General features: G+C 45.3%; 1 protein-coding gene across 2 annotated transcripts in view; it reads right to left on the reverse strand.

Annotated features, from left to right (window-relative positions):
- LOC115470394 (core histone macro-H2A.2) overlaps nt 1-21135 on the reverse strand; it is a 184442-nt gene that overhangs the window by 134480 nt on the left and 28827 nt on the right. For both annotated transcript variants that reach the window (XM_030203527.1, XM_030203526.1), the window contains exon 3: nt 16861-16967. In XM_030203527.1, the coding sequence (XP_030059387.1) occupies nt 16861-16967 (107 nt within the window). The remainder of the gene's footprint in view (nt 1-16860; nt 16968-21135) is intronic.

Raw genomic sequence — 21135 nt, forward strand, 5'->3', positions numbered from 1 at the left:
TTTAATGATGAGGTCATTCTTATATACCTTCCCATCACAAAGGACCACCTCCATATATCACCCAATCAGCACTCCTGCAAGTATATAGGAGACCTGTGATAGGGCCTTAGTGTCCTTGCCACACCTCTGCTCAGTAACAAACAGTTGGGATGTCATGACATGGGGGGTCTTGTCATTTGTTTGTAACAAGACAGGTGGTTGGGATGTCATCGCAATGGTCTTTGTCAGTTTGTGGTAACCAGAAATTCTTGTCTTGTCACTATCAGTGGAAACTCACATAAAACCATAGAAAAAAAGCGACCCAAAAGAAAAGACCAGAAAATTACAGAACAGGTGGGTCAGAGGTATGCCTTACACACATTTTATTAGAATACTACAGTTATATGCCTGACAGTGTTAGGCTTGAGCATTTACAACAGCCACTGAGCTAGCGCAAGTGCTTGCACCTACACTAGGTGGCATAACTTGCAGACTACACTAGCATTCTCTAACCACATCTACGTACATAAGCGAAGATACTTACCTGTAGCAGTTATTCTCCGAGGACAGCTGGCTGATTGTTCTCACATGTGGGTTGACGTCCGCATCGGCCCAGGAAACGGCAAAGTTTTGCCAAAGTCTTCTGGCGCGCGTGCAGTGTGCACCACGCATGCGCGGACGACTTCCCGCCCGTTGCGTGAGCGTGCCTCTTCAGTTTAATCAAAAAGCATAAATACAAATAAACAACAACAACTCCAAAGGGGAGGTGGGCGAGTTTGTGAGAACAATCAGCCTACTGTCCTCGAAGAATACCTGCTACAGGTAAGTATCTTCTCTTTCTCCGAGAACAAGCAGGCTGCTTGTTCTCACATTTGGGTATACCTAGCAACCAGGCTCACCCAAAACAATGAACATGGGTCATTGGGCCTTGCAACATCGAGGACATAACATAGATTGACCCTAAACCATAAACAACCGAGAGTTCAGCCTGGAACAGAATAAAACTGGGTCTAGGGAGGTGGATTTGGATTCTAAACCCCAAACAGATTCTGCAACACTGACTGCCCAAACTGACTGTCATGTCGGGTATCCTGCTGAAGGCAGTAGTGAGATGTGAATGTGTGAACTGATGACCACGTTGCTGTCTTGCAAATCTCCTCAATGGAGGCTGACTTTAAGTGTGCCAGTAATGCAGCCATGGCTCTAACATTGTGAGCCGTGACATGGCCCTCCACAGTCAGCCCAGCTTGGGCATAAGTGAAGGAAATGCAATCTGCTAGCCAACTGGAGATTGTGAGTTTTCCGATGGCAACTCCCCTCCTGTTGGGGTTGAAAGAAACAAACAACTGGGTGGACTGTCTGAAGGGCTTCATCCGCTCCACATAAAAGGCCAATGCTCTCTTGAAGTCCAGGGCATGCAAACTGCTTTCGCCAGGGCGGGTAAGAGGACGGGGAAAAAAAGTTGGCAAGACAATTGACTGGTTTAGATGGAATTCTGACACCACCTTAGGCAGGAACTTAGGGTGAGTGCGGAGAACTACTCTGTTGTGAAGAAACTTAATATAAGGTGCATGCACTACCAAGGCCTGAAGCTCACTGACCCTACGAGCTGAAGTAACAGCCACCAAGAAAATGACCTTCCAGGTCAAGTACTTCAGATGGCAGGAATTCAGTGTTTCAAAAGGAGCTTTCATCAGCTGGGCGAGAACGACGCTGATATCCCATGACACTGGTGGAGGTTTAACAGGGGGCTTTGAGAAAAGCAAACCTCTCATGAAGCGAACTACTAAAGGCTGTCTAGAGATATGCTTACCCTCTACACGGCGATGATAAGCACTAATCGCACCAAGGTGAACTCTTATGGAGTTGGTCTTAAGACCAGACTCTGATGTGTAGAAGGTATTCAAGCAGGGTCCGTGTAGGACAAGAAAAAGGATCTAGGGCCTTGCTGTCACACCAGACAGCAAACCTCCTCCATTTGAAAGAATAACACTTTTTCGTGGAATCTTTCCTGGAAGCAAGCAAGACCCGGGAGACACCCTCTGAACTAAAGAGGCAATTTCTAAGCTCTCAACATCCAGGACATGAGAGCCAGAGATTGGAGGTTGGGATATAGAAGCGACCCCTAGTTCTGTGTGATGAGGGCTGGAAAACAGTCCAATCTCCACGGTTTCTCGGAAGACAACTCCAGAAGAAGAGGGACCCAAATCTGAGGGGGCCATGAGGGCACAATCAGAATCATGGTTCTGCAGTCTTGCTTGAGTTTCAGCAAAGTCTTCCCTACTAGAGGTATGGGAGGATACGCATACAGAAGGCCTGTTCCCCAATGTAGGAGAAAAGCATCTGAGCTAGTCTGTCGTGGCCTGAAGTCTGGAACAGAAATAGAGGGACCTTGTGATTGATCTGATGGGCAAACTACCGAGGGGATGCCCCCACTCAGAAGATCTTGGGGAGTATTCCCATGTTCAGTGACCACTGACGTTGCATTATCCTGCTCAGTGGTGTCGGCCAGACTGTTGTTTATGCCTGCCAGTAAGTGGCTTGTAGAAACATACCGTGACAGCATGCCCAAAGCCACATCTGAACGGCTTCCTGACATAGGAGGGCGAGATCCGGTGCCCCCCTGCTTGTTGGTGTAATACATGGCAACCTGATTGTCCGTCTGAATTAAAATTATTTGGTTTGACAGCAGATCTCTGAAAGCCTTTAGAGCATTCCAAATTCGCTCGCAGTTCCAGGAGGTTGATCTGAAGATCTTTTTCCTGAAAGGACCAAGGCCCTTTTAGTGTGAAGCCCATCTATATGAGCTCCCCACCCCAGGAGTGATGCATCCATCGTCAGCACTTTTTGTGACTGAGGAATTGGAATGGGACATCCGAAGGTCAAATTGGATCGAATCACCCACCACCTGAAGGGAATTCCGAAGTCGGTGGGCAGTTGGATAACATCCTCTAGATCCCCAGCAGCTTGATACCACTGGGAAGCTAGGGTTCCACTGAGCTGATCTCATATGTGACGTGCCATGGAGTTTACATGAACTGTGGAAGGCCCCGAAGTCTCAACATCTGCTGAGTCGTGATCTGTTGAGACGCTCGAACCATGGACAAACCAGGGACAGGAGGTTGCCCGCCCTTGCATTGGGAAGATAAGCTCGAGCTGTCTTGTGTGTTCAACAGAGCCCCCAATGAATTCCAACTTCTGTACTGGGGTGAGATGGGAATTGGAGTAATTGATCACGAACCCATAGCTCTTGCACCCGGATAGTCATTTCGATGGACTGTAGAGCGCCTGCTTCCGGGTGCTCTTCACCAGCCAATTTTCGAGTTAAGGGAACACATGCACTCCCAGTCCAAGGTTACCAGATTTAATAATTTTCCACGCTCAAAACCAGCTCCAAACCAGCCCAAAATCGCCACGACCCCGCCTCCGACATCATCAACCCTGCCCCTGCCGTCATTAACCCTGCCTCCAACATCATTAGCCCCCACCCCCCCGCGGGTCGAAAAAAACCGCATTCAGCCAACCAAAAAAAAAACCCGCCCGGCCAAAAGAAAGCTGCCCAAAAAAAACCGCAACCTGCAAGCGGCATGAAAACGCCACAGCGGGGTCGCAGGAAGCCGCCCAATTGTGCGGTAAACCCGCAGCCCTGGCAACACTGCTCCCAGTCTGCGTAGCGCTGCTGCTACCCACCGCCAGACACTTTGTAAACACTCTGGGCGCACACACCAGACCAAAAGGCAATACACGGTACTGAAAGTGCTGAGTTCCCAGCCGAAACCGAGATACTTCCTGTGAGCTGGAAGTATCAAGATATGGTGTTAAGCTTCCTTTTAGTCCAGAGAGCATATCCAATCATTCTCCCAAATCATGGGATGAAGGTTGCCCTGGGAAACCATCCTGAACTTTTCTCGAACCAGAAATTTGTTCAGGCCCCTTAGGTCTAGGATGGGACGCATCCCCCCTGTCTTGTTCTGCACAAGGAAGTACCTGGAATAGAATCCCAACCCTTCTTTCCCTGGTGATTCGACCGCTTGAGCCTTTAGAAGGGCGGAGAGTTCCTCTGCATGTACCCATTTGTGCTGGGAGCTATAAGAATGAGCTCCTGGTGGGCAATTTGGAGGTTTGGATTCCAGATTGAGGGTGTATCCTAACCGGACTATTTGAAGAACCCACCGGTCGAAGGTTATGAGAGGCCACCTTTGGTGAAAAAATATCAACCTCCCCCGACTGGCAAGTTGTCCAGTATGGACACTTTTATTGAGGCTATGCTTAACTGAAACCTGGTAAGTGAACAAATTTTGCTTGTGCTTTCGGAACTTGAAGATTGGGGTTTAAAGGAGGAACTGTAAGTTAGTGATAGGCTGATATCCTTAATACTTTAGCAAGTTTTAAATTACGGAAAAACTCAAAAAACACTAAGATGAAGTCAGCAGTCCAGCAGCGAGAGGGGTGCTATCCAGTCTTTTGCATTGAGTGTCACATGTATGATTATCTCCCAATTGGTGAGGTGTCATATGTGTGTGCCCGATGCAAAGAGCTCCTAGCTCTCAGAGAACGTGTCCGTTCCCTTGAGGCTAGAGTAGCAGACTTGATGGAGCTGAGGGAGACAGAGAGGTACATAGAGGAGACCTACAGGGATGTTGTAGAGAAGTCCCACCTCCAGTCAGGTAGCCCCTGTGCTACCTTGGAGGAGGGAGGTCTCCTAGAAGGAGAGCATCACCCTGGTGAAGTAGGAAGTACTCCTGTAGCCAGGACCTGCCCACCAGGGGATGTATTATCCTTTCGCACCGAGGATATATCTCCAAATGTTGCCCGGGAGGGAAAGGTTAGGACAGCTGTTGTACTTGGTGATTCGATCATTAGGCATATAGATAGCTGGGTGGCTGGTGGACGTGAGGATCGCCTGGTGACTTGCCTGCCTGGTGCGAAGGTGGCGGACCTCACGTGTCACCTAGATAGGATTCTAGATAGTGCTGGGGAGGAGTCCGCTGTCTTGGTACATGTGGGTACCAATGACATAGGAAAATGTGGGAGAGAGGTTCTGGAAGCAAAATTTAGGCTCTTAGGTAGAAAGCTGAAATCCAGATCCTCCAGGGTAGCATTTTCTGAAATGCTACCTGTGCCACGCGCAGGGCCCAAGAGACAGGCAGAGCTCCAGAGTCTCAATGCGTGGATGAGACGATGGTGCAGGGAGGAGGGCTTTAGATTTGTTAGGAACTGGGCAACATTCTGGGGAAGGGGGAGCCTATTCCGAAAGGATGGGCTCCATCTTAACCAGAGTGGGACCAGGCTGCTGGCATCGGCGTTTAAGTAGGAGATAGAGCAGCTTTTAAACTAGAAATGGGGGGAAGGCCGACAGTCGCTCAAAAGAGCATGGTTCGGGATAAGGTATCTTTCAAAGATATCACCATAACAGGGAAGATAGAGTATCCTGATAGTGAGGTTGCAAAAGAGATTGTAGTAGATCGGGTATCTTTAAATAACAATAAAAATCAGACAAAAGATTGCCAATTAATACTGTCAAGTACTAAGCATGATGTACTTAGGAACAACAAACATAGTTTGAAATGTCTATATGCGAATGCCAGGAGCCTAAGAAATAAGATGGGGGAGTTAGAATATATTGCACTAAATGAAAAATTAGATATAATAGGCATCTCTGAGACCTGGTGGAAGGAGGATAACCAGTGGGACACTGTCATACCGGGGTACAAATTATATCGTAGTGATAGGGTGAATCGGATTGGTGGAGGGGTAGCATTGTATATTAACGAGAGCCTTGAATCAAATAGATTGAAAATTCTGCAGGAAGCAAAACACTCCTTGGAATCACTGTGGATTGAAATTCCATGTGCAAAGGGGAAAAGGATAGTGATAGGAGTGTACTACCGTCCGCCTGGCCAGGACGAACAGACGGATGCGGAAATGTTAAAGGAAATCAGGGACGCAAACAAACTGGGCAACACAATAATAATGGGGGATTTCAATTACCCGCATATAGACTGGGTTAATGTAACATCTGTACACGCAAGGGACATAAGATTTCTTGATGAAATCAAGGACAGCTTCATGGAACAGCTAGTTCAGGAGCCGACAAGAGAAGGAAAAATACTAGACTTAGTCCTTAGTGGTGCTCATGATCTAGTGCAGGGGGTAACGATACGAGGGCCGCTTGATAACAGTGATCATAATATGATCGGTTTTGATATTGGCATTGAAGGAAGTGAAACTAGGAAATCAAGTACGCTAGCGTTTAACTATAGAAAAGGTGATTACGACAAAATGAGAAAAATGGTGAAAAAAAGACTGAAAGGAGCAGCTCGCAGAGTAAAAAACTTGCATCAGGCGTGGATGCTGTTTAAAAACACCATCCTGGAGGTTCAGGACAAATATATTCCACGTATTAGAAAAAAGGGAAAAAAGACTAAACGTCAGCCGGCGTGGCTAAACAGTAAGATAAAGGAAATCATTAGAGCCAAAAAACAATCCTTCAGAAAGTGGAGAAGAGAACCAACTGAAAGTAACAGGATAGATCATAAGGAATGCCAAGCCAAATGCAAAGCGGAGATAAGGAGGGCAAAAAAGGACTTTGAGAAGAAATTAGCGTTGGAAGCAAAAATACATAGTAAAAACTTTTTTAGATACATTAAAAGCAGGAAACCGGCCAAAGAGTCGGTTGGGCCGCTGGACGAAAATGGTGTTAAAGGGGCGATCAAGGAGGACAAAGCCGTAGCGGAGAAATTAAATGAATTCTTTGCTTCGGTCTTCACCGAGGAGGATTTGGGGGGGACACCGGTGCCGGAAAGAATATTTGAAGCGGGGGAGTCGGAGAAACTAAACAAATTCTCTGTAACCTTGGAGGATGTAATGGGTCAGTTCAGCAAGCTGAAGAGTAGTAAATCACCGGGACCTGATGGTATTCATCCCAGAGTATTAATAGAACTAAAAAATGAACTTGCGGAGCTACTGTTAGAAATATGCAATCTGTCCCTAAAATCGAGTGTAATACCGGAAGACTGGAGGGTAGCCAATGTTACTCCGATTTTTAAGAAAGGTTCCAGAGGAGATCCGGGAAATTATAGACCGGTGAGTCTGACGTCGGTGCCGGGCAAGATGGTGGAGGCTATTATTAAGAATAAAATTGCAGAGCATATACAAAAACATGGACTGATGAGACAAAGTCAGCACGGATTTAGTGAAGGGAAGTCTTGCCTCACCAATCTAATGCATTTTTTTGAGGGGGTAAGCAAACATGTGGACAATGGGGAGCCGGTTGATATTGTATATCTGGATTTTCAGAAGGCGTTTGACAAAGTGCCGCACGAAAGACTCCTGAAGAAATTGCAGAGTCATGGAATCGGAGGTAGGGTATTATTATGGATTAAGAACTGGTTGAAAGATAGGAAGCAGAGAGTAGGATTGCGTGGCCAGTATTCTCAGTGGAGGAGGGTAGTTAGTGGGGTCCCGCAGGGGTCTGTGCTGGGTCCGTTGCTTTTTAATGTATTTATAAATGACCTAGAGATGGGAATAACTAGTGAGGTAATTAAATTCGCCGATGACACAAAATTATTCAGGGTCGTCAAGTCGCAGGAGGAATGTGAACGATTACAGGAGGACCTTGCGAGACTGGGAGAATGGGCGTGCAAGTGGCAGATGAAGTTCAATGTTGACAAGTGCAAAGTGATGCATGTGGGTAAGAGGAACCCGAATTATAGCTACGTCTTGCAAGGTTCCGCGTTAGGAGTTACGGATCAAGAAAGGGATCTGGGTGTCGTCGTCGATGATACGCTGAAACCTTCTGCTCAGTGTGCTGCTGCGGCTAGGAAAGCGAATAGAATGTTGGGTGTTATTAGGAAGGGTATGGAGTCCAGGTGTGCGGATGTTATAATGCCGTTGTATCGCTCCATGGTGCGACCGCACCTGGAGTATTGTGTTCAGTACTGGTCTCCGTATCTCAAAAAAGATATAGTAGAATTGGAAAAGGTACAGCGAAGGGCGACGAAAATGATAGTGGGGATGGGACGACTTTCCTATGAAGAGAGGCTGAGAAGGCTAGGGCTTTTCAGCTTGGAGAAGAGACGGCTGAGGGGAGATATGATAGAAGTGTATAAAATAATGAGTGGAATGGATCGGGTGGATGTGAAGCGACTGTTCACGCTATCCAAAAATACTAGGACTAGAGGGCATGAGTTGAAGCTACAGTGTGGTAAATTTAAAACGAATCGGAGAAAATTTTTCTTCACCCAACGTGTAATTAGACTCTGGAATTCATTGCCGGAGAACGTGGTACGGGCGGTTAGCTTGACGGAGTTTAAAAAGGGGTTAGATAGATTCCTAAAGGACAAGTCCATAGACCGCTATTAAATGGACTTGGAAAAATTCCGCATTTTTAGGTATAACTTGTCTGGAATGTTTTTACGTTTGGGGAGCGTGCCAGGTGCCCTTGACCTGGATTGGCCACTGTCGGTGACAGGATGCTGGGCTAGATGGACCTTTGGTCTTTCCCAGTATGGCACTACTTATGTACTTATGTACTTATGTAAAAGCCCGTCCCTTGCTTTTGCTGGGGAGCAGTATGAGCCTTAGACGCACGCTGTTGACGAGAACGAGCACGCTGGGGCTGAGCCTGGGCAGGCTGCTGAGAAGCAGGAGTATACCTATGCCTAGGATAGGAATAGGGAGCACTTCTCTTCCCTCCAAAATACCTCCTAGATGAGGAGGCAGTAGCAGAAGGCGCCTGGTGGGAGAGAGAATCCATTATGCTTCTTGATCTGATCAACAAGATCTTCTACTTTTCACCAAAAAGGTTGTCCCCCCGGCAAGGAACATCCGCCATTCGCGGCTGGACCGAATGATCCAGGTCAGAGACACGCAGCCATGAGAGTCTGCGCATCACTACACCCTGAGCAGCGATCCTGGATGCCACATCCAAAGTGTCAAATGTACCCCTGGCCAGGAACTTTCGACACGCCTTCTGCTACCTGACCACCTGGCGAAAAGGCTCGGCCAGCTCCGTAGGGAGTGCATCAACCAACCTCGACAGTTGCCATATCAAGTCCCACAAATGCACGCTCGTGAAGAGCTGGTATGACTGAATCTTGGCGGCGAACATAGCGGCCTGATATGTCTTCCTCCCAAAAGAATCAAGAGTTCTAGCCTCTCTGCCTGGGGGCGCCACCTCACTGCAGAAGGGCCAGACACCGCTGCAGCAGACGGTACAGAAGGTGTAAGCACCCCCAACACCGAAGCTGACTGTCGTAGCAGTCCCTCCAGAAATTCTGGAAGCAAGGCCCACATGTGAGAACAAGCAGTCTACTTGTCCTCGGGAGAACTGCAGATACAGAATTTGCGCTTACCATGCAGCATCCTAGTGCCTACCTCTGGAAACCTGTAGAGAATTACCCCCTTTGTATACTGACAGAATAAAATTCAAATTTATTAAATCAGCCCTCCATTCTCTCTCTCTCAGAACTCCTTAAAGTGCTGCTGCTCTTCAGGAGTTGTACTAAAAATGTCTTCTGTCAGTTAAACACAGTATACTTTGAAGGAAATGACTCTTCTTGCAGCAAGGATCCAACTTATCCCGCTACCACCATGTTACTTGCCTTTCTAACCACAATGTGGCTCAAATTTTGTGTCTGTTGAACCACCTGGGGAATTTGAGTCAATAGAACAACAATCTCTTCCTGCACACTTCCCCAGTTTTTCATTTTGGTTACAGTGCCCAAAAGCAGCAGCCCACTCCAAGAAACACAACTGTAAAACACTGGGCTGCAAAAATTGATTTCTATTGAATTAAAGAAGGATGGGCTGTTGCAACACTAACAAATGGTAGATTCTTGCTGTTAAATCAGCAGTACTTCCAGGTTGCTTAATTTTGGTCAAATTTAAGTAAAGTATATAGTGACTACTTCTTTTATGTCTAGGTTTCTTAGAAAAATGCTTTTAAAATAATTCTGCTTGGTGAGCTTATCTGGATCTATTTTAGAATTTTGTTAGATCTAGATTTATGTAATGTCAATGATTTTTTAAATGTGTTTTTCTAAATTACATTTTTAAATTTTGCAGAATTAGGGATGTATACCTACACTTTGTAAAATGCAAAGTATATGTGTATAACACAGCAGACATAACATGTTTGTTTAGATTTCCTCTGGAGCCGATGAAAATATACATATGTGCCTGCCACTGCTGCTTGCATGTATAAGAAGCTATTTAGAACAGAAATTCTAAGATGCTCATTTTCAAAACAGATGGACACCTCAAAATGCATAAAAGGGGTCCATCTACTAAAATCGTCCAAATCCCAATTTTGGAAAGTCAGAATTTGGATGTTTCACACTGCACTATCCAAATAGCAAAGGGAGCATGTTGAGGGCAGGACTAGGGAAGGCAAAAATAGGACATCCAACAGCAAGTTTCAAATGGGAAGAAGTCCAAAAATGACGTTTTTATCAAGAGATACTTCAGTCACATCCAAGTTCAAAAAGGTGCTCTGATTGAGCAGCTGACCACTGGAGGGATTAAGGCATGACCCCTCCATAATCCTTCAATGACTGCTGTCCCCTTCCCTCTCCTCTGAAAGAGAAACTGGATAGGAAAACCAGGCTCTATGTTAGCTCTAGGTATTATGAACAAAGCAGCAAACAGGTCAGAGGAGTAGCCTAGTGGTTAGTGCAGAGGACTGTAAACGAAGGGACACAGATTCAAATCCCACTTTAACTCTATTAATATTTTTTCTGGGGCTCCCTCCAGGAATAGAAAAATACTTACTGCCCCTAAAGATATAAAACACCTGCGAGCCTGAAGGCTACTGAAGTGGTGTAAATTCAGGTACGGTAGGTGTTTTTCTGTTCCTGGAAGGATCACATTTACAAAAAAAAAAAAAAAGAGTTAGAGGGATTTGAATTTGTGTCCCTTGATTTACAGTCCACTGCACTAACCACTAGGCTGCTCCCCTGCTCTGCACATACAGCTGTGTGACCATTTTAATAAGAATGCTGCCAGACACACATCCCTGTCCTTTGTTTTCCCCTGTTTATAAAATTTTCAGTTTGTAAAATGTTTGTTCCAGGGGCATAGTCACGGGTGGGCTTGGGCCCACAGAGTTTGGGCTCAGGCCCACCCAGCAGTGCTGCACAGAGAGGAGCACCATTAATCGCTGACATGGAGGAGAGCAGGCTGGGCTCCCACAGTCCTGCATCTCCCTCCCTTAAGCGTCGCTCTTGCATGAACGTGTTCCCATCGACAGCGATTTCCACACGCTGCCTGCCGCTAAGCCGGAAGTCTCCTTTCTGCCGCATCCTGCCCCCTCCCTCTGTCGCAACTTCCTGTTTCTGACTAGGCGGCGGCAGAAATGAGGCTTCTGGTTTAGTGGTAGGCAGCATGTGAGAATCGCTGCTGTTGCTTGAAGCAAGAGCAACACTTAACAGAGGGAGATGCAGGACTGCAGGAGCCCAGCCTATTCCTGTCCATGCTGCTGCTGCCAGGGACCCGTTCATAGAAGAAAAGCTGAGAGGTGGAGTAGGGAAGGAGAGATGCAGGGAGAATTGTTGGGGATGGGATGGGAGAATTGTTGCACATAATGGTGGAGGGGAGAATGAGAGACTGCATGGAGGGTGAGAGGGATGAGAGAGGGAGAAATGTTGGACATAAGGATGAGAGGGGAGGGAGACATGCTGCATGGTGGGTGAGAGGGATGAGAGAGAGAGAATTGTTGGACAGGAGAGGGGAGAGGAGAATTGTGGGCCAGGGGAGAGGATAGGAGAATTGTTGAACATAAGTATGGAGGGGAGGGAGGGGAGGGATGATGCATGGAGGGTGAAAGGGAAAAATGGACATAGTGGAGGAGTGAAAGAGGATGCATGGAAAGTGAGAGAGGGAGGAATATTGGACATAACAGTGAGAGGGAGGGTGAGATGCTGCATGGAGGGTGGGAGAGGGAGAATTGTTGGACACAGGGGTGGCGCGGAGGAAGAGATGATGCACGGGGGAGAGAGGCAGAAATATTGGACAAGGTAGTGGACAAGACAAGGGAGAAAATGCTGCATAGGGGAGGCGGAAGAGAGATTTTGGGAACAAGAGAGGGAAAGAGAGATATGGTGGACAATAGGAGACAGGCAGAGATTTTGGATATGGGGGTAGATGAGAGGGAAGAAGAGGAGAGAATTGGATCCAGTGGCCAGAGAGAGGTGATGGAGAGATGCAGACAGTGGGAGTAAGGAAGAGAGGGGAATGGGGGAGCAAGTAGGAGGAAGAAAGAAGGGACATGAAGATGTCAAGCTACGAGAGATGAGATGGGGAGAAGACGGACAGATGCTGGGCTAGAAGGGTGGAGGGGATAGCAAATCATGTGGGAGAGGTCAGGAGGGGTGGCAAGGAAATGAATGAGAGGATAGTGATCAGAGAGAGTAGAAATATGGTAATAGGGATTAGATTAAAGATGAAAAGAGAATGGAGGGCTGGGGAAGATTTGAGATGGGTAATATGAGAGCTACTGGGTAAGAGAAGGTGGAAATTTGATAGATGGCTGAAAAGTAAAAAGTAGGAGAAGGGTAATAGCAGGTGAAATCTGAGTTGACAGAGAGCAGAAAAAAAAGAGGCAAGTGTAGTGAGGGAACAGACAAGAGAAAAGACAAATTGACAGCAGCCACTTGAAGGAAAATCAGCAGATGGCAGACAGGAAAGCAGAAAAGAGAAACCAGAACCAACATGATGGAAAAATAAAAGGTCCAGACCACAAAGGTAGAAAAAAATAATTTTATTTTGAACGCTTTAAATGGAATATATTAGCTTTGGGAAATGTGCATAGTAAATGTCTTTGTATTATGTTCAGTAGAAAAGGAAATGCATTTCTGTCCTCCTTTCTCCAGTGTTGTAGTACATGCTAAGTTTAACTTCTTGGGGTTCCCAGCTCAGTTTTTGTCTAAATATGTCTATTTCTGATTTGTGATCCCTTGTTCTGTATTTTGTGAGAGTCTGTCAGTGTGATCATCAAGTCTCTACGGTACTGTAATCTGCATTTTCAGATATGTGAACTGGTCGCTGTTTTGTTGCCTTTTTAAAAAAAAAAAAAACCATTTGTTGCACAAGTGCATTTTTATGTAAAAGATAAAATAAGACATTAAGACAAAATGGAGAGCTTCAGATCTAGAATAGCTGTGTGCAATAGGAGATCCAATAGTTTATTTTAGAGCCATATATGATGCCTTGTTGTCTTTAAAAATTAAACAAAAATGACATATGTTGATGCAATAAACTGATTCATAATGTGTTTGGTAAGTAAGCATTTTGATATTGTTGCTACATAGTGTGCACTCCTGTACCCTTTGTGGTGTGATAGTAATGGCAGGTGGGGAAATTGGAGAGGAGGCAGAGAGAAAAGGGGTTCAGAGAGGTGGGGGCTCTCCTCTACTTTTTGACCAGGGCTCCAGCATGATTAACATTGGTCCTGACCCTTGCTATATAGCTGGTAGAGGGATCCCTAAGCATCCCCAGCTGTGGAATTCATCCAAAGATGGCCAGAACTCCCTTCTTCCAAGCTCTGCAGTCGACGACAGCATCCTTGAGTCACTGACAACTAAATGTGCATGGGGTGCCAGCATCAGTGGCTTAGGGACAATCCTGTTGCCTGCCAAGCTTGGTAAAAGGGAATTCTGGCCACCTTCAGAGAAAGTGTACATTGTATTCTGAGGTGGGGGAAGGGCGGGGGGTAGAGAAAATTTTGTGCCCACCCACTTTGAGCTTAGGCCCACCCAAAATTGGCTCTCTGGCTATGCCACTGGTTTGTTCAGGATCGACATCTCCAGCGTAAGGACATCTTTCTCACGTCTTTCCTATTTGAAAACTGCTAAGCAAATAAGTAATGCCATACTGGGAAAAGACCAAGGGTCCATCAAGCCCAGCATCCTGTCCACGACAGCGGCCAATCCAGGCCAAGGACACCTGGCAAGCTTCCCAAACATACAAACATTCTATACATGTTATTCCTGGAATTGTGGATTTTTCCCAAGTCCATTTAGTAGTAGTTTATGGACTTGTCCTTTAGGAAACCGTCTAACCCCTTTTTAAACTCTGTCAAGCTAACCGCCTTCACCACGTTTTCTGGCAACGAATTCCAGAATTTAATTATGCATTGGGTGAAGAAAAATTTCCTCCGATTTGTTTTAAATTTACTACACTGTAGTTTCATCGCATGCCTCCTAGTCCTACTATTTTTGGAAAGCGTGAACAGACGCTTCACATCCACCTGTTCCACTCCACTCATTATTTTAAATACCTCTATCATCTCTCCCCTCAGCCAGCTCTTCTCCAAGCTAAAAAGCCCTAGCCTCCTTAGTCTTTCTTCATAGGGAAGTCGTCCCATCCCCGCTATCATTTTAGTCGCTCTTCGCTGCACCGTTTCCAATTCTGCTATATCTTTCTTGAGATGCAGCGACCAGAACTGAACACAATACTCAAGTTGCAGTCGCACTATGGAGCGATATAACGGCATTATGACATCCTCACACCTGTTTGCCATACCTTTCCTAATAATACCCAACATTCTATTTGCTTTCCTAGCCGCAGCAGCACACTGAGCAGAAGGTTTCAGTGTATTATCGACGACGACACCCAGATCCCTTTCTTGGTCCGTAACTCCTAAAGTGGAACCTTGCATGATGTAGCTATAATTCAGGTTCTTTTTCCCCACATGCATCACCTTGCACTTGCTCACATTAAACGTCATCTGCCATTTAGCCGCCCAGTCTCCTAGTCTCTTAAGGTCCTTCTGTAATTTTTCACAATCCTGTCGTAAGTTAACAACTTTGAATAACTTTGTGTCATCAGCAAATTTAATTACCTCGCTAGTTACTCCCATCTCTAAATCATTTATAAATATATTAAAAAGCAGCGGTCCTAGCACAGACCCCTGAGGAACCCCACTAACTACCCTTCTCCATTGTGAATACTGCCCATTTAACCCCACTCTCTGTTTCCTATCCTTCAACCAGTTTTTAATCCACAATAGGACATTATCTCCTATCCCATGACCCTCCAATTTCCTCTGTAGCCTTTCATGAGATACCTTGTCAAACGCCTTTTGGAAATCCAGATATCAACCGGCTCACCTTTGTCCGCATGTTTGTTTACTACTTCAAAGAATTTAAGTAAATTGGTCAGGCAAGATTTCCCCACACAAAAGCCGTGCTGACTTGGTCTCAGTAATCCATGTCCTTGGATGTGCTCTGTAATTTTGTTTTTAACAATAGCCTCTACCATTTTCCCCGGCACTGACGTCAGACTCACCGGTCTATAATTTCCCGGATCTCCTCTGGAACCTTTTTTAAAAATCGGCGTTACATTGGCCACCCTCCAATCTTCCGGTACCACGCTCGATTTTAAGGATAAATTGCATATCACTAGCAGTAGCTCCATAAGCTCATTTTTCAGTTCTATCAGTACTCTAGGATGAATACCATCCAGTCCAGGAGATTTGCTACTCTTCAGTTTGCTGAACTGCCCCATTACGTCCTCCAGGTTTACCGTGAAGTTAGTAAGCTTCTCTGACTCGTCCGCTTGAAATACCATTTCCGACACCGGTATCCCACCCAAATCTTCCTCAGTGAAGACCGAAGCAAAGAATTCATTCAATCTCTCCGCTATGTCATTGTCTTCCTTGATCGCCCCTTTTACCCCCTTGGTCATCCAGCGGCCCAACCGATTCTTTTGCCAGCTTCCTGCTTTTAATATACCAGAAAACATTTTTTACTATGTTTTTTTGCCTCTAATGCTATCTTTTTTTCATAATCCCTCTTGGCCTTCTTTATCTGCGCCTTGCATTTGCTTTGACACTCCTTATGCTGCTTCTTGTTATTTTCAGACGGTTCCTTCTTCCATTTTCTGAAGGCGTTTCTTTTAGCCCTAATAGCTTCCTTCACCTCACTTTTCAACCACGCCGGCTGTCTTTTGGAGTTCCGTCTTTCTTTTCTAATTTGCGGAATATGTTTGGCCTGGGCCTCCAGGATGGTATTTTTGAACAGCGTCCATGCCTGTTGTACAGTGAGATAGATGGAGTTTTTTTGGACATTCCCCAGGATTCTATACATGAAGCCATATTTTCCGCATGGAAATCGAAGTGTATTCTATAACAATGTGCATAACCTAAATGGTAAAGTAGCTAATCAGCGCTGTTAATTAGATGTTAACAAGCAATTATTAGCACTAATTGGCATTAAGATTTACACACACAACTCACTAAGCGTATTCTGTAATATGGTGCGCATAAATTCTACTTTGCATAGTTGAAAAGAGGGTGTGGCCATGGGCATTTCTAAAATCTATATACGTTGTTATTGAATACACCCGCTCTGCGCCTATTTAGGCATCGGAATTTATGCCAAATAAAACATGTCGTAAATGGCCAGGACTAAATTTGGTTGCGTGGAAAGGAGCTCTGTATATTTTATATACCATGCAGAAATTTAAGCCTATTCTATCAAATATAGGTGTATTTTACAGAATACGCCTAGGCAAATTTTTTTTTTCCCACGAAGAATTTTCAGGCACCATATATAGAATCTAGCCCATTAGGTGCAGGGCATCCCAATCCTGACTTGGAAGTTCTTTCAAAAACGCTCCTTCACGTGTACTGTCCCTTCCTAAAATTATCTCTTTTTACACATATGCTGGCTGCATCCGCTTATGCAGCTGGTTCAAAAATTGCCTTCTAAACCTTCTCGGAATCAGAATTATATGTAGTGTCTTTTTTCAACCAGGAGGGGTCACAACCATGAAATAAGGGTTGAAGACCGAATTGTGGAAAACTGACTGCTTTACTGCTGCTGCATTTAGCTAAACAAACAAATTTTCCAAACAACTTTTATCAGTACAGTTCAGTACCTGGTTCAACTCCTCATCATTCGCCACTGCTAAAAGAATATGTCTGGGAGTGATTCTCCCCTTCTTGTTGTCTCTTGCAGCATTCCCAGCCAACTCCAAAATTTCAGCTGCAACAGGAATATCAGAAATATCAGCAGTTACTCCTTTGTTGACATGCGACATACAGTATTACACAATATTTCAGTCTATTCAGTAAAACATGCCATATCGCATACAATCACTGGGATCAAAACATGAGCTACCCACTAGCTATTAAAGCAGATTCAATTACAAAGCAAGTTTTTTAAACTAGAGGAAAACAAGTGTCTGTCACACTCTGGCATTTCATTCCTCCATGCTGACAGCATGTGCTATCAAGCGATGTTTTGGTATGAATTTAGAGTCACAGACAGGTCTTTTTTTTCATACAAGGAAAAGAAGAACACATCTCTACCATTCTTAGCTCACAAAACAGACACAGTGGAAATGACCAGTAAAAACAAAATAGCCACCGATTGTGCACAACTGTCTTTTTTTTTTTTTTTTTTAATATTTTTATTGAAGGAAAAGTTACATCACATGCCAACACAGTGAGCCAGCTGACTCGTACCTTTCCAACAACTACAAGATCACCGCTCTACTGTCGATTCACACAAGGAATGAGTAGGGGTCGTGTTTCGACTATATCCCTGATGGCGAACCTATGATACGCGTGTCAGTACTGACACGCGTAGCCATTTTCAGTGACACGCGGCCGCATGTGGCCGCATACAGAGAAGCAGCGGAGTTCCTTGCTGACACCTGGGGCGGATCGCCGATGCGCCCCCCCCCAGGTGCAGCGCGACCTCCCCCCCCCCCGGCGAAATCACCCGCCCCCCGGTGCATGTTTACCCGCTGGGGGGGGTGCCATGTGCGCTCCTATTGGCTCCCTCCGAGTGCTCCGCTTGTTCCCTCCCTGCTGCTCCCTCTGCCCCGGCTCCTGCACGGCCGTTAGGGGATCTTTGACCTCACTTCCGGCCGGCGGAGCAGAGAGCAGCGGAATGCCGTGGGGGACGCATCTCTGAGGGCCCTGTGATCACCATTACCAGCAACCATCATCCAATCTACTGTTCTGGGGTGTCGTGGATTTGTAATTGACCATCATTACTGAGATAGGTGAGAGGGAGGCTGGGAGAGGCGAGGGCATGTGCTATGGGTGCCGTTTCCCGCCATTAGAAATAGCGGCAGCCATCTTAATTTACATAAGGTGGTCAGTTAGGCTAGTTAACCCCTAATTGCCTGCAGGGCTAACAGGCTATCTATAATTCTATCTTCTGTCACTGCCCCCCTGATGGAGAACCCAAAAAATAAAAACCAAGGTTAAGTAAAGGAAGTGGTAGTAGCAGTAGCCAACCCTTTCAAGAGACATGGACTGAGATGTATAGCATTATAGAAAAAAATGGCAGATCATTTTGCGTTCTATGTACTGAACGGTAGTAAGCAGAACGTGGAATATAAATAGACATTTTGAAACTAATCATTCCCAGCTCTTGAAAAAAAGTGAGGATGAAAGGAAGGAATACATTTCCAGGCAGCTACACTTTTATAAGAGCCAATCTAATTCCATCCTTAAATTTGTAAAAGGTTCTACAAATTTAACATCTGCAAGTTTGAGCATTGCTCACTCCATAGCTCAGCATGGAAAAGCACTCAGTGAGGGAGAATTTATTAAAGAAACTCTCCTAAGATGTGCACCAGTTCTATTTCACGATATGCAGAATAAAGATGCAATTATTAAGAGAATATCTGAGTTACCACTCAGTAGAAATATCAATTGAAGATTTAGCCAATGAAATTCAGCAACAAAAAAGTCACTAATAGGCAGATTAGTTAAAGAATTCCCCCTCCCCCTCACTTATCTTAGTTCATGGCACCCCACACAAGTTAAATAATATCAAGACCAACAAAAGAAACCGACTGACAGATGAACAAAGAAGTCACTAAGCAGGTAAGTTAAAGGAGAAATTAGATCTTACCTGCTAATTTGCTTTCCTTTAGTCCCTCCGGACCGGACCAGGATTGGACTGATGGGTTGTGCTCGCCTACCAGCAGGTGGAGACTGAGAAAAAACTCTGACTCTAGAGAGCCAATAGGAGCCCTGGCCATGTGACCTTAGCCTCAGTATTTGAATAACAAAGCAGGAAAGAAAGACCTTCTGTGCCGTATGGAATCCTAGCAGCCACAAAGCACTCGGCAATGCCAAGTATCAGAGCTCACCAGCAACTCTCACCAGAGAAGTGGTATGGCCCGATATGTATTACAGCTCACCAGCAACTCTCACCAGAGAAGTGGTATGGCTCACTTGTACTATAGCTCACCAGCAACTCTCACCAGAGAAGCGATATGGCTCACATGTAAAATAGCTCACCAGCAACTCTCCCCAGAGAAGTGGTATGGCTCACGTATAATATAGCTCACCAGCAACTCTCACCAGAGAAGTGGTATGGCTCCCTTGTCTTATAGCTCACCAGCAACTCTCACCAGAGAAGTGGTATGGCCCACTTAAGATTTTATATATATTCCATCAACTGAGCTTACCAGCAACTCTCACCAGAAAAGTGGTAAATCATATTTAAGGTTTTATAGATATTCCAGCAAGTGAGCTCAGCCACAACTCTCACCAGAGAAGTGGTATGGCGTATTTAAGGTTTTATAGATAGATTCCAGCAATTGAGCTCACCAGCAACCACCAGAGAAGTGGTATAGACCACGTAAAGTTCTGTATATATATAGTATTGTTCCACAAAACATAAAGGAATGAATACACTTCCTACTTAATGAAAGAAGCTAAAGAGTAGAGAGAACATGGGAGGGGCCTGGTCCGGTCCGGAGGGACTAAAGGAAAGCAAATTAGCAGGTAAGATCTAATCTCTCCTTCCTTAGCGTCCCTCCGGACCGGACCAGGATTGGACTGAGGGGAAGTACCAAAGCAGTAATCTGAAGGGAGGGACCCTATGAAAACTGCAGAGAAATGTTCATGCTGCATAGGCCACCTGGCGACAACTAACATGTAGTGTGTCCCAATGAGCAAAATAAAATGAAACTAGGACTAAGTTGCCACCTTACCAATGTGCACCGAGAGCACCAAAAATCGCTGTAGTAAGAATAGAGCCCACTTCTGAAGTTGTGGAATATGTTGTAATACGCTGTGGAACTGCCCTCTCAGCGAGAAGAGAAATAGACATTCTCATTTCCTTGATCCTTCGAGATATAGCGGGTTAGAAACAATGAAAAACTTTTACGCCTACTGGCTAGAAGGACAAAACCAATAAGAAAAAACCGATTGGGAAAGGTGAAAACTTTAAACTACAGCAGACCGAAAAGAAGTTACCAACCGTAGAAGTATTCCACACATAGATCTACTTGCTGCAATGGCTACTAGGAAACACTGCTTGAAGAGGAAAACTTTATAGAAAAAGTTATGACTACTAGAAAACAGAACTTTAAGAGTCTGTTCACGTAGTTCACCTAGCTGGTGGACGAAGCGGGGGGTACAGGTGCAGGACTCCTTTAAGAAAACCGCTTTGACAGTGGATGCTGCATAAGCGTGCGGTTGTCAACAGTATCATGCATCACTGATAGAGCTGCCAAATGAACTCTAATGGATGAGTAAGACAGACCAGATTTCGCAAGATGCAGAAGATATTCCAAAACATGCGAAATGGATACTGTTTGTGGAATGAAGTGGCGAGAGGAGCACCACAGAGTGAACCGTCGCCCCTTTGATTCATAGGACTTTAATGTAGATTTCTGTCTGGAAGCAATTAAAACTTGAAGTACTTCCTGCGAAAATATCAAAGACGTTGCGGACCCAGTAACCACGCCATAAGTTTGAGTGACTGGGGGTCCGGATGTAGAAAGGTGCCTTGGTTCTGCGTGAACACCTAGTGAGATGACAGAAGAAACGCATATAGAAGGTTGAAAAACCCCTGCTGGACGTTGGCATCTGTCCCTGTCTCCATCAAGACTGTTGCTGAACGGAAGAAGCAAGAAATGTTCGTGAGCCTGAAGGCAAAAAGAGATAGCCCTGAAGTGTTGCAGTGAGGAAGTAAGGCTGAAAAAATGAGAGTCCATTCACCTAAATGCAGGGTGAGACAACTAAGAAAAAATGACTACAAACTCAAGAGTATACTCTTAACTCCTCCTTGGCGGATGACATAACCCATTGCCATGGCAAGGACCAACATAGCTCTCTCCGCCTTGTTTGTCAGTAGGGAAAACAAAATTCACCCGAAGGTAAAACGAATTGCTGAGGTC

This window comes from Microcaecilia unicolor, chromosome 5 (assembly GCF_901765095.1).
Source record: "Microcaecilia unicolor chromosome 5, aMicUni1.1, whole genome shotgun sequence".
In the NCBI taxonomy this organism is placed as follows: Eukaryota; Metazoa; Chordata; class Amphibia; order Gymnophiona; family Siphonopidae; genus Microcaecilia; species Microcaecilia unicolor.